General features: G+C 38.6%; 1 protein-coding gene across 4 annotated transcripts in view; it reads right to left on the reverse strand.

Moving 5' to 3' along the window:
* Positions 1–16,191, reverse strand: part of RTTN (rotatin) — a 143,552-nt gene that overhangs the window by 103,146 nt on the left and 24,215 nt on the right. For all 4 annotated transcript variants that reach the window (XM_072152310.1, XM_072152311.1, XM_072152308.1 and 1 more), the window contains exons 7-13: positions 13,361–13,475; positions 12,779–12,929; positions 11,692–11,851; positions 7,420–7,601; positions 6,302–6,417; positions 5,692–5,862; positions 3,167–3,379 (exon numbers count right to left, since the gene is read on the reverse strand). In XM_072152310.1, the coding sequence (XP_072008411.1) occupies positions 3,167–3,379; positions 5,692–5,862; positions 6,302–6,417; positions 7,420–7,601; positions 11,692–11,851; positions 12,779–12,929; positions 13,361–13,475 (1,108 nt within the window). The remainder of the gene's footprint in view (positions 1–3,166; positions 3,380–5,691; positions 5,863–6,301; positions 6,418–7,419; positions 7,602–11,691; positions 11,852–12,778; positions 12,930–13,360; positions 13,476–16,191) is intronic.

The following is a 16,191-nucleotide window of genomic DNA, read 5'->3' on the forward strand; positions in this document are numbered from 1 at the left end:
ACACAGTTAAATACACTTTGTAGCCTTCATTTTTGCTCCTAGGTCTATAATAAAATACGTCTTAGGTGCCAAGGGAAAATTCCCACCACTTGACAGCACGGCAATAAACTGATCAAAAGAAGCTACTATTTCCAAAGATCAATGGCCCTTAAGGCACTGAGAAAAATTCTGTTTGGTTATTTATTCATCAAAGACAGGAACATATTGCTGCCGATAAAGTGTAGAGTAGCAAATGGAAGAAATAAATAAATAAAAATCAAGAAGGGGAACCCTATTATTTGAGTTGGTGTTATAGTTCAGAAGAAAAATAACCGGTCCTGTAGAGAAAATATGGAGGTTCAAGTACATCTAAGGCCCTGAATGACGTGCCATCTATAAGGCTATGCTCACATTCAGTTTTTGCCCTACAGTTGAGTCATACATTTTTTACTGCTCGGTGTGTCAAAATAAATAAATACATAAAAAACACAGTAACTAGAAAAAAAATATACTGCTAAAATAAAACTGTGTGCACCAACAGCTGGAATCTACATCCACTGAGAATGGGGTCTCTGACATTCACAGTATGCTGTAGTCGTGGGACAAAACCTATAGAGACCTCTAATAACCTGCCCAGATGAGCCGCACACCGGATGTACTCTTATCTTACAGGGGTTCTTAGAAATCTGCATCAGTTATTATACTCTTATAATGTAAACAAAAAGAGAAAAAAGTATGCACCAAAAAGCTCTATCAGATAAGTATAAAGTGAATAATACAAACTTTATTTAATACCAAACAAAGAACATATATGACACACAATTAAAAACATCTAAAAAATGTAATATACATGCATTTCAACTAGTGACCAAGATATAGGTCTACCCAGTAATAACACCTGCTGGATTACCCTGTGGTGATCACAATTCCTCCCAAAAAGGTATATTAAAGGGTTGTTCCCATTACAGCAAATTCATGTTATTATTTGTTATTTAAAAGTTATACAGTTTTCCGACATACTTTCTGTATCAATTCCTCACGGTTTTCTAGATCTCTGCTTGCTGTCATTCTGTAGAAAGCTTCGAAGTTTATTAGCAGTGGACAGAAATCTGACCATGGTCAGACAGGTGTGCGGCTCATTATATCACACAGCTCTGATTACTCTGTATGATACTAACGGGCCGCACACCTATGTGACCATGGTCATGATCAGATTTCTGTCCACTGCTAGTAATCTTAGAAGTTTTCTATAGAATGACAGCAAGCAGAGATTTAGAAAACTGATGAATTGATACATAAAGTACATTGGAAAATTGTATAACTTTTTAAATTACAAATAATAACATTAATTTGCTAAAATGGGGACACCCCTTTAAGGATTATAAAGTATCAAAAACATGTAATGCCGTTTCCCCAGCTTTTTCTCCCGCCTGTATGCCAGCCTGTTAGGAGCACTTAGGATGCCGACATAGTGAAATATTTTGATATTTGTTGACTCCTTACCATGTGGTGACTATAATTTTTTCTAATGCACTTGCACTTTAAGAGCAGTTGATGAATTTTAGTAGAATCTGACACGCTACAGGGACGTACCAGATACAGGGACGTACCACTATGATCCATCTGTGACATTACACGTTTTTGATACTTAATTCTTTATATACGTTTTTGGGAGGAATTTTGATCACCACAGGGTAATCCAGCAGGTGTTATTACTGGGTAGACCTATATTTTGGTCACCAGTTGAAATGCATGTATATTAAAATTTTTAGATGTTTTTAATTGTGTGTCATATATGTTCACTGGTTTGATACTGAGATATACCATTTTGAAAAATATACTGGCCCTTCAAAATCATCCTTTGTATGCATACTATGTGTATGAATATATGTATATATTTGTATCTAGTAAAAAAATATGCCGGTACAGGCGGTCCCCTGCTTAAGAACACCTGACTTACATACGACCCCTAGTTACAAACGGACCTCTGGAAGTTGGCAATTTACTGTACAGGCGGTCCCCTACTTAAGAACACCTGACTTACAGACGACCCCTAGTTACAAACGGACCTCCGGATATTAGTAATTTACTGTACTTTAGTCATAGGCTACAATGATCAGCTATAACAGTTATCAGAGGTGTCTGAAATGAAGTTTTATTGTTAATCCTGGTTCTTATGACAATCCAACATTTTTTAAATCCAATTTTTACAGAGACCAAAAAAATTCTGGCTGGGGCTACAATGATAAAATATACAGTTCCGACTTACATACAAACTCAACTTAAGAACAAACCTACAGACCCCATCTTGTACGTTACCCAGGAACTGCTTGTACTTTAGTCTTGGACTACAATAAACAGCTGTAACAGTTATCAGAGGTGTCTGTAATGAAGCTTTATTGTTAATCCTGGTTCTTATGACAATTAAACATTTTTAAAATCCAATTGTCACAGAGACCAAAAAAAATTTGGCTGGGATTACAATGATAAAGTATACGGTTCCGACTTACATACAAATTCAACTTAAGAACAAACCTACAGACCCTATCTTGTACGTAACCCGGGGACTGTCTGTATTCAAATTAAAGTGAAAAAGATTTACGGTAATTTATTTACCATTTGTCAACAACAGCAACATTTTGGCTCCTTGTAGATAGAGACTTCTTATTTTAAGTATCATATTCCAAGAATGCTCCTTTAATTGACACTAATTATGTTTTTGTGGTTTTGCATATATGATGGACATATGAAGGACCTAACCTTTTTATTTGTGGGCATACTAAATCTTACCACCTCTTTTGAGAACATGTAGAGCTGTAAATTAGCAACCCATCAACAGTACTTTTCACAAATAACATTTGTCTCTGAGAGAACGGCTCTCATACCAAAACAGATTTGTTTTAGAGGAAATTAGAAAAGGAGTTGCTTAAGGTTCTTCTAATGAAGGCTTCCTAGACTGCAGGTCTACGTGGTCCTAGTGGCTGCTGTAAAGCATACTTCTACATGCTGCGAATACCAGCTCAGGTAAAATGGCTGTGCCAAATTCATGTATAAAAAACACAATCAGCATCTGGTCCCAATTTGTAGAATACATACAGCTATTTCATTCCCTTGGATGGTTATGCACATTATTAAGTGTGGTTATACTATCCTTACACACATACTTATAAATATGCTCCATACAAACCTCTTTTGTGGCACAGGACATAAAAGAAGTTGTGCATTCGATGGAATAGGCGGTCTCCGAGGCTTGTTTATAAACCCAATAGTCGTCAGAATTCAGCTGCTCCATAAAAGCTATAACGGATTCATGAACGCTGGGGTATGAAGTCCGGAACGGCAGGTCGACAGATAAGAGAAACAACGCGTTCATCAAGCTCTCTGGTATCACTTGATTTGCCTTTAGAAACAGAATAAAGGACATGTAAAAAAAAAAAATATATATATATATATAAGCATTCAGGAAGGTCACAACATCATTGGTACTGTAATGGCCTTCTGTTAACGCCACAAATTTTACAAATATCTTAAATATTTTATTGAGGAACATTAGATTTAAATATTTCATTGAGCGACACAAAGACATAAAACCCTGCCATAAACGTGCCCAGTGCAGTTCCCTAAAGGACCAATTTGGAGAAGCTTGTTCAGTGAGCTCTGTGGCTTTCTCCGGAATATCGCCAATGCTGATTATAATTCCTAGCTCCACCGTAATGTCTTCAGAAATCAAACCCACTAAAGGGAGTCACTTTTGTGACTTAATGTGCTTAGCACAGCATGTATTTTCAATGACTAGGAATATGAGCAGAATATCAACCTATCTTTTCTGTCCTCATTATTTTATAGTCACTGGAGTGAAGACAAGATCCATCACAAGGAGTGTTTTTCTTCCCTTACATCTGGCTGATCATATGTAGCAAATCTCTCCGAAATGGAAATATGAATGAGCAGCGACAGACGAGTTCTGGATTATTAATCCTATGCTAAGCAACCTGGTGGTGCTAAATACTAGAATATTGTCATGTATTTTACTGGGAGGAAAATTGGTGGAGATTAAATTGTCAAAAATAAAAAGGAAGCAGATACACTGAGAGGATTGCAGCATTTATCTGTAGACAGGCAGAGGGCAGCAGAGCCCCATGAATAGCACAAGAACCAACTTTACATCTAACTGCTATGGACCACAGCATGGAAGACGTAGTACAGGGAAATATAAAAATCTATTTTCTCTATATCTTTTGATATAGAAATATGATAAACTTGTTTCTCTCTACAGTAGTACTAGATGTGCTTTTTATGTGCCAAAACTGGTTTCTATCCTGGATTTAGGCCACCCATCTCATTAGGCTTCATGAAGGTAATGTTTTCCTTATCCCATCCTGGAAAATGTACAGTATTTGCATATTTCCCAGAATCCCCTAGTGGAGAATCATTTGCCGTTAGTCTCCACACGCCTATAAGGCTGCCTTAATTGGCAAAGTTCTCCTAGTCAAAAGCCTCCTACTCAGCTAAACCACTTCACTACACTTTACTGAAGAGATGCAAAGACATTGAAACAGCATTGTCTACAGTTTGGAATCTATTCCTTTGGGAACAGATATACTGGTTTACCTTTAATCATGTTATTAGGCTTCCTGAAAGTCATGCTTCATGTTAAATGAGGCTGCCTACCTAAGATCAGGAAGTACCGTATATACTCGAGTACAAGCCGACCCGAGTATAAGCCGAGGCCCCTAATTTTACCACAAAAAAACTGGGAAAAACCTATTAACTCGACTATAAGCCGAGGGTGGGAAATGCATTGGTCACAGCCCCTGCCCCAGTGCATATAGCCAGCTCCCTGCCTTGTCGTGCAGCCAGTTGATTTAAAAAAAAAAATAAAAAAAAAAATAAAAACTCACCTTTCCGGCAGCCCCTACGGGTCTTCAATGCGATCTGTCCGTCAACCGCAAGTCCGTGCAGCGCACAGTTTTGACGTCAGCCGCCACCGGCTGCCGGCACACACAATACCATTATTGCATGTGCCTACAGGGGCTGCCAGAAAGGTGAGTTTTTATTTGTTTTTGACTCGAGTAAAAGCCGAGTATATACATTAAGAGTTCTCCTTATGGAGACTTTTTTAATATAGGCTGCTTTGTAGGAGTGTGAAAACGCAACACAAGCACCACATGTGACTGCACCCAGAGACACCTCTAGAAAAGGGTTATCACACAAATATTTGGCATGAAGAAATCCAATATTATTGCATTAGTGGAGACCAGGCTCTCCTTTACACATTAGCTGGTTGGCAGGTTTGGCTGAAATGTTATTAATGTATACTTGGTTCTCTATGAAATGTTAATTTTGGGTAGATTGTATCCGGCTGTAACAGATTTATATTAGGCTTCAGCAAGCATTTCCCACAGCATACAATTCACTTTGGACAGCAATGGGAAGAGAAATAAACTACAGTGTATTATACGTGCATATCATGTTTGCTGCCTCTGTATTATTTCACAAAGGGTAATGGACTGATCAATACAGTGTATAGATAAACGATTCCCGACTGTAAATTTAAGTCTAAAAGTGGTCACAAAACACCTTCAACTCAAAGTAGAGCTCAGGAGTGAAGATTGCAGAGAATAACCTGGGGCATTAATATTAACCAAAACAATCTTGAGAAAGAAGCCTTTAAAAGGTTTCTGCTTTTCAGGATTGTTCTTCATCTCTTACCTTTTCCACTGGGATAAGTGTTTGCAGAAGTCGCATTGTAAAAAGAGAGATGCTGATAAATGCCATTCTGTGGTTCACAAGAGAAGAGTCAGGCTTCTCAGAACGATTGTTATTTTTATGATGCAATATAGTCTCCCCGAGTGTATCAAGCACGAAAAGCAGTTTACATCTCTGGAAAAAAAAAGCCAAGCCGAGGTTCTTATTACATTATTGGAATAGGTTTAAATCATATAAGAAGGCTGCAATTTATAGGAAAAAAAACATACAAAAAAAAAAAAACACACACAGGCATCCCTCTCCAAAAATCATTTGTAATCAGGTTCTGCAGCATTGTCCTCCATGCATAACCTTTAGGAGATGAAGAAATATCAGAGAAATAAAAGGCGTTATTGGCATTGTCTTATTGTTTGCCTTCTTAGGTTGTCACAGCAACCAGGGCGCCTGGCTAGGCCTTTTATATCAAGATAAGCCAAGAAGTGCTTTGAAGGAAAGTTTTTATTGATGCAAACTTATTATAGGTTGAAGAGCGAATATCAACATCTAATAGTCTGAAAAGGAGATATTTAGGGCATGTATTATCCCTTCCATAATCATAACACTGCTCTCTCACCAGTTCTCGTCCTATGAGGCTTCCGTCCTCCCAGACATTTTCGGAAATGGCCCTTTCAAGAAGAACCAGGTTTTCAGTAAGAAGCTCGAGAACCAAGATCAAAAGCTTTCGCCTTTCTGAATGGGGAGGGAAAAAACTATAAGTTAATGGAATCAGAATAATGACAATAAAGAAAAACATCCTGACTATCCACAGGGATGTACATATTGCTAGGTTTTCCACCAAAGGTTAATCTCATGTGTGATGGTGTAAGCATGAGACAAATATCAAATTGATCCAGTACCAAAAATCTCCTGTTATTTAAAAAGTTTTGTTTTCAGACGTTATTTGAGAAATTCCAATCATTCTATCAAACATATCCGGCACAGGTAAAGGGATCATGACATCATCTAAGCCTTTACAGCTCGTAATCATGGCCATGACTGACAGAAGTTACCTGTACCTGTGCTGGATATGTTTTATGGACCGATTGGAATTAATCAAATAAAAGTCTGAAGACAAAACCTTTTAAATAGCTGGAATGTTTTGATGCAGTGATAAGCCCTCATCTATGTGGATGAACTCCCTCGAAAGCATAACTTTTGTACACATATTAGCAACCAACCATAAGTACAGACCTCTAACTTCAAAATAAAAGGTTTCTGAAGTTATGGTGGGGCTCCAGTTGACAGTTAGAGAGCCTGGAGTCCCTCAGGCTCATTTGCACAGCTTGTAAAGCTTTTATTTTGTAAAAAGAAGGGCAGAAAAAGCCAAAAGAAGAGCAAATCCTACCAGAGGGGGCAAACACCAGTACGTCAATCAGTACAATCCTTGAAATTGGTGGTAGATGTTGTTTAAAACCTACACATTTCCTGCTGCATCTCAATTAGGAGATTGACGATTTTCCTGTGTACCTTAAAGGGGTTGGCCCCTTTTCAATAAATGTATTCCATTTGATATGCCTCTGCATGTATATGTACCTGTGTCTTTGCCTCCTTCAGCCTTCCCTGTCAGTAGGCACACAGGCAATTTACCTTACAGAGTGGCCATTCCCTTTAAATCCTGTTAGATTAAGGTTTTACTAGTAAACAAATATCTTATTCTACCAATTAATAAATGTGCACATATGTTAAACTGACCTGATTTTAAGAGAGGGGCAGCATTTTCCAAAACCAGAACAGAAAACTGTGGGAGACTGAGCTGCTGAAACTGGAGATCTAAGGTATCTTCATTCTCAAGTTCTGCAGAGTCTGAATTGGCTCTGTCCAATGGAGACCAATGTGAAGTCCTGGAGTTTGCATGTGCTTGAGTACTGTTTCCACTTTTAAAAAAGAAGTAAATAATTCAATTCTGACATGATAAATAGATGAGATGAAAGATCACCCTGTGTATTAGGCATAAAGGAGAGGTATAACAGATTCTTAGCTTTTTAGCACAGATGCAAGGGTCCTCAGCATCAGATTTACATAAAAGTACAAATATCTAGTATTTAATCTACTTTTAGTACTTGTATATAAACAATATTTTATTTGACCATTAAAGTGAACCCTTCTCCAGATTTTACCATACAGTAACAAACTACTGGTCCCCTCAGGTAGCATTTAAAATGTCCTTTCTACAACTCCCTTTGTTATGCGAAATCTCCTCCAAAGTAATTTGAAAATGAGCAGAGAAAAAGACGCCGAGGGCATTTAAATGCTGGAGGCGCGTGGCCTCCATCTTGGGCTGGATCGTCAGCACAATCTATACAGTGTTATTGCAGTATATGTTAAGATCTGTTAGACCACCGAAGGTTCAAGAATTTATATAAAGATAAACAATAAACAAATGAAATCATAAACATGTGAGGCATTGCCGCATCCCCAAAATGTCCAATGTATCAAAGTATAAAACCAGTTATTCCCGGTGGTGAACCCCGTAACGGAAAATAGCCCCCCAAATGTCAATATAGCCCCTTTTTCTGCAATACATAAACATTTTAATAAAAAAATGATTAAAAGGTTGTAGGAGTCCCTGTATTGGTAGCAATGAAAACTTAATGACTCCGTACACAGCTTAGTACACTGAACTATGAAAAAGATATTTTGCCATATGCTGAGATCAATGAATTTTTTTTTGTATAAAAGATTACATTTTTTTTTAAAATCTACTAAACCATAATGCTTATATAAATTTGGTATCTCGATGATTGTATTGATCCAAAGAATAGCACAGTGAAAGCCATAAAAACAGGACCTAAATGAAAATGTGGTTTCTTTTGTCAATTTCACCACATTTGGAATTTTTCCCAGTACATGACATAGGATATTAAATATTTATAGCAATAATAGCAATAATAATTACTGTAGTTAACAGTTTTGAAAAAAAAAAAAAAAACAAGCCCTTATGATGCTCGAAATAAATTTATGGAATTTTGAAAAAGTGGGGAGTAAAAAAATAGAAACACAAAAATGAAAAAAGGGCTGTGTCCCCAAGTGGTTAAACAACTATGATCATCTTTAACAATACAACACCAATATTTCTATTCTCTGGAAGAACATTTGAGAATCTTTGCTGCAGGTTCCTATATTTTTTGGTTCAGGATGTTGTTTAACTGCTTTTTTAAAGGTTCCAAAAAGAACTTGAAAAAAAACTTGGGCCAAATAAGATGTAAACTCTGAGTGAGTTTCAACATCATACACAACAAAATGTGCATTGTTTTCTAGCTCCTATTTCAAATAAAATGAAGTTATAAAAACTACTTGTTAAAATGCATGGAAAACCTAATTGACAAGATATTGCTTCATAAAATGCTACATGCTCTGCTGATCCACTTGATGCCCTGGTACTGTCAACTACGCTCCTTATGCTTCTAAAATAACATTTTCCTGGACAGAAAAACCCACACAACTGTGATATCTAATCCCAGGGGAACAATCTGAAAAGCAAAAATGAAACAAAAACTAAATGTCTGTTCACTATGCCAATAAGTAATAAATAATGCAACTTAAAAAAGGCTCTATTACCGTATATACTTGCGTATAAGCAGAGTTTTTCAGAACAAAAAAATGTGCTGAAAAAACTCATCTTGGCATATACTCGAGTGTATAAAAAAATAAACTTGTATACCTGCCCTCCAGCAGTCACCCCCGGTGTCCTCTTCTCAATGAATATCCATATTCCTGGCAGTGCGGGCAGAGGAACGTGTATGCTCTCTGCCTGTGCACACACTATAACACAGCGTGTTTCCACCGAATGAAGTCAGTGTGTGCGTACGGACGGGCAGAGCGCATATATCTGCCCGCACTGCCAGGAACCCGGAGATGCAGTGAGAAGAGGGTGCCGGGGTTGCTGGATGTTTCGGGGGGCTGAGCTGCTGGACATTTAATTATTAGGGGGGCTCTGCTGCTGGACATTTAATTATTAGGGGGGCTCTGCTGCTGGACATTTCATTAAAGAGTACCTTCCTGTATTTCCCACCCTTAGCTTATACTCAAGTCAATAAGTTTTCCCAATTTTTGTGGTAAAAGTAGGTACCTCCGTTTATACTCGAGTGTATACGTTATCCAGTTTTTAGCATTCACAAATACATGCATTATTATGTAAGCATATTTATCAAAGAGAATAAACCTTACAGTGTGTTTTAGCCTGCATTATTCCCAACAAATATACCAAAGGCTGCTGTGAGAACAAAGTGGGCAGCGGGCTCACTAAATATACAGTATTAGGTCACTCCTAGGTCTCCGGCTCTTACTGCACACATGTTCTTCCCACATCCTAATGTTACTTGAATTCCTGGTCACCTACAAAAAGGTGGTAGTCCCTGCTGATCTTGATCTTTGGGCAAGAGCTGGCAGCACAAACTGCAGCCAGATAACAGCCCCATAGACTTCAATTGTGCATGGTCACAGTGCAATAAGGCACGGCGCATGCATCGGTCGCTCATTTTCAATGGACAATGGTGGGGGGAGTGGTGTTTCCCCTCAATGTCCATATAGCTATAACAGTACAAACCTCCTCCTTTACTAGTTGAAGACTAAGTAGGGCTATGCCTACACTTGTCACCCATAACTTTGTTTTTATTTTCATGCCAAAGGTTAAAGGGAACCGGTCACCACATTTTTGCATATACAGATAGTGAAAGGTTCCTATAGAGTCCTATTAACTAACTGACACCCTTCTTTTAGCTAAAAATTGTTTCCCTTCAGATCTAGTACAGACCTGATCCACCTGATTGGAACTGCCCTAGATTACGCTAATTGGCAAGAGGTTCTCAGAATTTATTCCTAGGGCCAATCTTCTATTACGACTGGATAAATTTGTCTACCAAAAGCAAAATTCAATTAAAACATTTGAAGCCATATGGGGTCCCTGGCTTGATTCCCCAGGCTTAGCTCTTCTAACCCTAACTAGGGATAGAAGAATTCAAGGTACAGGCAGACCCCTACTTAAGAACACATGACTAACAGACGACCCCTAGTTAAAGACGGACCGCTTTGCCCACTGTGACCTCTGGTGAAGCTCTGTGGATCCTTTACTTTAATGATCAGCTGTAAGGTGTCTGTAATGAAGTTTTATTGATAATCCCTGGTCGCATTGCAGCTAAAATTTTGAAAATCTAATTGTCACTGGGGCAAAAAAAATTTTTTGTCTGAAACTAAATATACAGTTTTTACTTATACAAATTCAACCAAAGAACAAACCGATGGTCCGTATCTTGTACATAACCCGGGGACTGCCTGTATTGTAAGATAACCGTCATCACCATTCTGTTAGACCATGGCAGGAAACGCTAATTGATGTTATAACACATGTTTGTTTTATACCTATAAATATAATTATTTGACCCAATGTATAATGTATGAACTGTGAAAGGCTTTTGGATATCCTGGATGGACTTTCTCTCTGGCCTTATAAGCCCAACCAGATGCGCACTGGATCCAAGCTATATATGCTCTATATAAGCTCTGTATGGATTCCAGGACATTCTACCCACCAGGAAATGGAAGGGAGGGGGGTTGGGGAGGCTTTCTTTATAAACCATCTTTATCTTATATTACCTGGCATCAGAGGGGGGGGGGGGGGTGTCCTGATAGGCCAGCCCATCTTATCCTCCCCATACCTTGTGCCTTTTAGTTGATGGGTAGCACTTGTATCCCTTTATCAGCATGCATTGTTGCTTAGGGGGTGAGGGGGGGTTAAATTCTGGTGACAGGTATCCTTTATGAAAATTACACTAAAGTGCTTGGTGGAGGGGGTTAGTTAGAAGAGCACCTCAGGGTTTTTGGTCAGGAGGGGAAAGTAAGAAAGGAGTCTAGTCTTTCATGGATTGCAGCTCAAACTATGTAGCCTTCAACATTTTAATAAATTTGGCATCAGAAACAACCGTTCGATTGTACACACACAGTAAATTATGGACATGTGTATCTTGCCTGGAAGATGTAGCATCCCAATCCTGTCCATCTCCACTCAGTCTTTGGTTGGCACGTCCCACCACAGAAGGTCGGAGAAGCTCATTTTCAGGGGAAGGATTCTGTGAATTCCGAGCGCCTGGAGTGTGGTAGGACACAGAGGAATTCTGGGAAATGACATCTGCAAAATATGCAATGCATAGAAATAGAATCTGTAGAAGCGTAGAGTGAGCAGGGAAAGCCTGTAAAGCTTTTAGCTTTTCTGACAGAGAAGATCCATAGTTCATAGTATACTACAGCAGACTACAAAGATACTACAAAGTTCACTTTTCTCAGTCCTTCTGCCACACACATAGGTATGACGGACCCCTCCCCGCTCCTCAGACTAATGGAGCAGACAGCCGCGCATTACCATTCCGCTGCATAATTCACTATAGAGCTGACAGGGATCTTGGAGCATGGCGCTCGGCAATTTGCGGGCTGGTGATGCTTTGTAGTCATTAATTAAAGTGATAGATTTCCTTTAAAAGAAAACTACCACCAGGATTAAGGATTGTAAACCAAGCACACTGACATACTGGTGTGTGCCCCCTCTAGGTTGTTTTTACAAAAAAAAAAAGAAAAAAAATTTGCAAATAAGCCTGAGAGGCTCCAGGTTAAATAAACATCTATGGAGCCCACAGCCTCTCATGCTCATTTGCATATTTTTAAAGGGTATTTTTTGGAAAAACAAAAACATATGAAGCTAAAAGAAGAGCAGATTCTGCCAGAGAGAGTGACACCAGTATTTCAGTGGTGGTAGACTTCCTTTAAGGAGTGAGCTGATGAAGGGAAATAAGTATGGCTTTTTACAACGACCTCTGGCAAAAATCATACTGTACGTTTGTCAGGGGAAAGCAATTAAAAATGCAACCAACAACATTTTTTGACCATAGTAACCATTATGACATTAACAAATGCAGTAGTTATACAGCCATTCAGAATAATGACCTTCAATGTAATACAGCTCAACCAGAGCAGGATCCGTTACTAACAAATCCATTAAAATCAAGTTTTCATTCACTAAACTTATTTTCTACCAAAAAAAGAAATGATAGATTCTGCTTACCTTGTTTAGTACTCAAGAAGCCGGGGTCTCTATGAAAGTTCAGTCGGCTTCTCAGCAGTATACACAAGCGATGCAAGCAGCAAGCAGACTGAAAGGCCAAATGTTGCTGGCCATCTTTTTCAAATGCAAGACTCAATAATGACAAAAGACTCTAGGTACAATAGCAGGAGAATATCACATCAGTCTCAGAAAGGAAGTCATTAAAATTACAGAAAGGCAAGTCTCGTAGCAATTAAATTAAAAAGGGGTACACTAAGATTAATGCTATAAAAGTAAGTCATAGTAAGTGTAACCAGACAAAGTACAATGCAACGCGTCTTCTTATTCTGGGTGCAAACTATTCACAGACCGAGGTGTCCTGTTCTGGATAATCTACTAAGAAAAGATAAGTGGCAAATCTATCTGCAGGCACAGGCTTCTGATGCTTAATCTGTAGTCTACTATGGAGAAATAGGTGTCCGTTGCAGTTATGGCCACAATTTTTAATTACCAGCAGGTTGCAAAAGTTGACTTGTCATATAAGAATGCTACATATCGGGTAATAAAATAGAATATTTAAAACATCACATGTTTTCAGCTAACCTTCACAATCTTCGGTCTCTGGAGAAAGATTTCAGAGGGAAAATCTTCCATCACAACATCTTGTAGTAGATGACAACTTCTCCAGATTAAACCGTGGTCTTTGCTTCTCAGTGAACTAAAATGAGTCATGTGTTAACAAGTCCAATTTCAGCGGCTTACATTTTTGTTAAATACTTGCATCACATTAACAGTAGAACATTATATTTTGATATGTGAAAATATATGCAAATAAAGGAATATAAAAATGCACAAAATGAAAAAAAGGACAGGTCATAATTCCCTTATGGCAGGGTGTTGTAGTATTCAAGATTCTGACAAAGGAATTTTAGAATCAGCAAAGCATAAGTTATTGGAACCTTTCACCAGCTAAAAATGACATTCCTGGTGACAGGTTTGCTTTAAGGGATCATTCAGATGGCCATCTATGTGCCCCATATATGCCGCATATACGTCCCCATAGACGGCAATGGCGGCACGGCGGTGCCACTGCTCCGCACTGCACACCGGGAAAAGATAAAGCATGCTCTAACTTATCCCGAGTGTGAGCATACCGCCATGTGAATGCACCCCAAAAGTTGATATCTGGTCTTTTAATAAAACCTGAAACAGCCGTTTGCGCTTCCATTCACCTCTCTGCAAATTTGTAACTTGCAATGTGGTGACATTGTATACTCCCTGAATGAGACTTATCAGATCCTCATGATGTCACCCCCCCCCCAAACAGAAACCTCTCTTATCGGACATTTCCTCCAGTGGTTGTTGCTCCCACAGACAAAAACATTCCCGGTAATGTGACAAGGAGGTAAAGAGAAGGATAGGGGAGGATCATGACTTTTTTGGCATTAAGGCTAGTGTAATTGTCAGTAAGAGACGCATGTTTTTAAATAACAGGTTTGGTGACATATCAAAAACTACTAACAGAATAAAAGCAAAAGTTTAGATTATTTTCCCTCTTTTTTTCTAAACAAAGTAAAGGAGACAGCACAGCCAGTGGCAAAGGCCCTTTGGGGACAGGGACTCCTCTGTTCACGCTATATAAATAAAGGAATTATTATAAAGGGGTATTCCCACTTCTGCAAATTTATGTTCATTTTTGTATGATGAAAAAGTATACTATTTTTCAACAGTTCTTTCTGTATCAATTCCTCATGATTTTCTAGATCTCTGCTTGCTGTCACTCTAAAGAAAGCTTCTATGTTAACTTCCAGTGGAGAGAAATCTGACCATGGTCACACAAGGATTGTTAGTATAGAGAATAACCAGAGCTGTAGTTTATAACTAGCTGTGCACCTGTGTGACCATGGTCTGATTTCTCTCCGCTGGAAATGAACAACAAAGCTTTCTATAGAATAACAGCAAGCAGAGATATAGAAAATGTTGAGGAATTGATATAGAAAGTATATTGAAATGTGTATAACTTTTCATCATTCAAACAGTATCAATTAGTTGCTGAAATTGGAACACCCCTTTAAGAACAGGAGGTACAGCTCTAATTTTCAAAATGCACCCCATTCCTTAGGTCTTGCAGCCAACTCAAGTAACTGGCTTGCAAATCACATCTAGAAAGAAAAAAAAAAGAAATAGCTTTGATTTTAGAACGTTTAACCTAATGGAAGATAAAGGTATGTAACCAGGGTTTATTTACTCCTTTTGATTTCTCAAATTAGAAAGATTTGAGTCAGACAATTCTCCATGCAATTCATGAAACCAGAAGACAGCAGAGTAGCAATCTTGTTCTAGGGATCCTTTCACACAGTACAAAGAGTAATAGCTAAAATTACAGTCATTTTATGTGGCCTACATTCTTACAAACAGGCCATCTCACCTTCATTTTCACAGCATGCGCCATCATACTAAATACTTATCAGGAAATGAAGACACATGTTATTATTTCTCAAACATGCCTACAGTAGTTAAAATATATATATTTTTTTAAATATAAAAACAACTAGAAAGGGCTTAGTATTTTATTTCTAAAATACACAAAAATGTAAAACCTCTTGTGTTGTGAAAGGAATTAAACTGGAATATCATTGACAAGGGGGGCAGTTTAGAAACCTTAGTGGGAAAGATGAACTAAACTTTTTTATAACATAGATGTTCTGGCATTTTCTGATCTGCAAGTGTTCGACAAAATTCTTTCTTACCAGAGGTGAAGTGGGCGGAGACTAATATCTGTCAGTCTATGCCAGTGATGGCGAACCTTTTAGAGAGCGAGTGCCCAAACTACAACCAAAATCCACTTATTTACCATGACATCCAAACATGGCATTTCAAGCAGTAACTTATTGCTACCTGTTTTTCAACATCATTCAATGTATTGGCTCTCCTAAGGCCACCAATAGAGTTGAAAGAAGGTGGGCAAAAAAATTCAGACCATCATTGTAGCTTCTCTCCAGGAAGAGTGGTGGGTCCAGCATGATGACCTCCAAAGACAATGCAGTTCTGTCCACACCTTCTCACTTTTCCCGCAGTTCGAACAGCCAATGAAATGTCGCTTTAAAATAGCTCTGAGAGCAGTATCTTTTAAGACGCTGGGGACTGCAGGAAGATTTGGTGGATTTGGTCCTGTTTGGTGAAATTGGGACATTGACCTGAGTGCCCACAGAAAAGGCTCTGAGTGCCACCTCTGGCACCCGTGCCATAGGTTCGCCACCACTGGTCTATGCCCTCACGATGAGGCCAGTTAGCTTGCCCACAGATCCCATGATGCCTTGTGTTCGCTCTCAAAGTAATTTAGCATTTAGTTTAAGTAAATCCACTGAACACTGCACAGTGCACCTACAGGATGTATATGGTGACCAGCCTTGCCGCTTCCATCACATGGAGGA

The sequence above is a fragment of the Engystomops pustulosus genome, chromosome 5, assembly GCF_040894005.1.
Source record: "Engystomops pustulosus chromosome 5, aEngPut4.maternal, whole genome shotgun sequence".
Taxonomy (NCBI): Eukaryota; Metazoa; Chordata; class Amphibia; order Anura; family Leptodactylidae; genus Engystomops; species Engystomops pustulosus.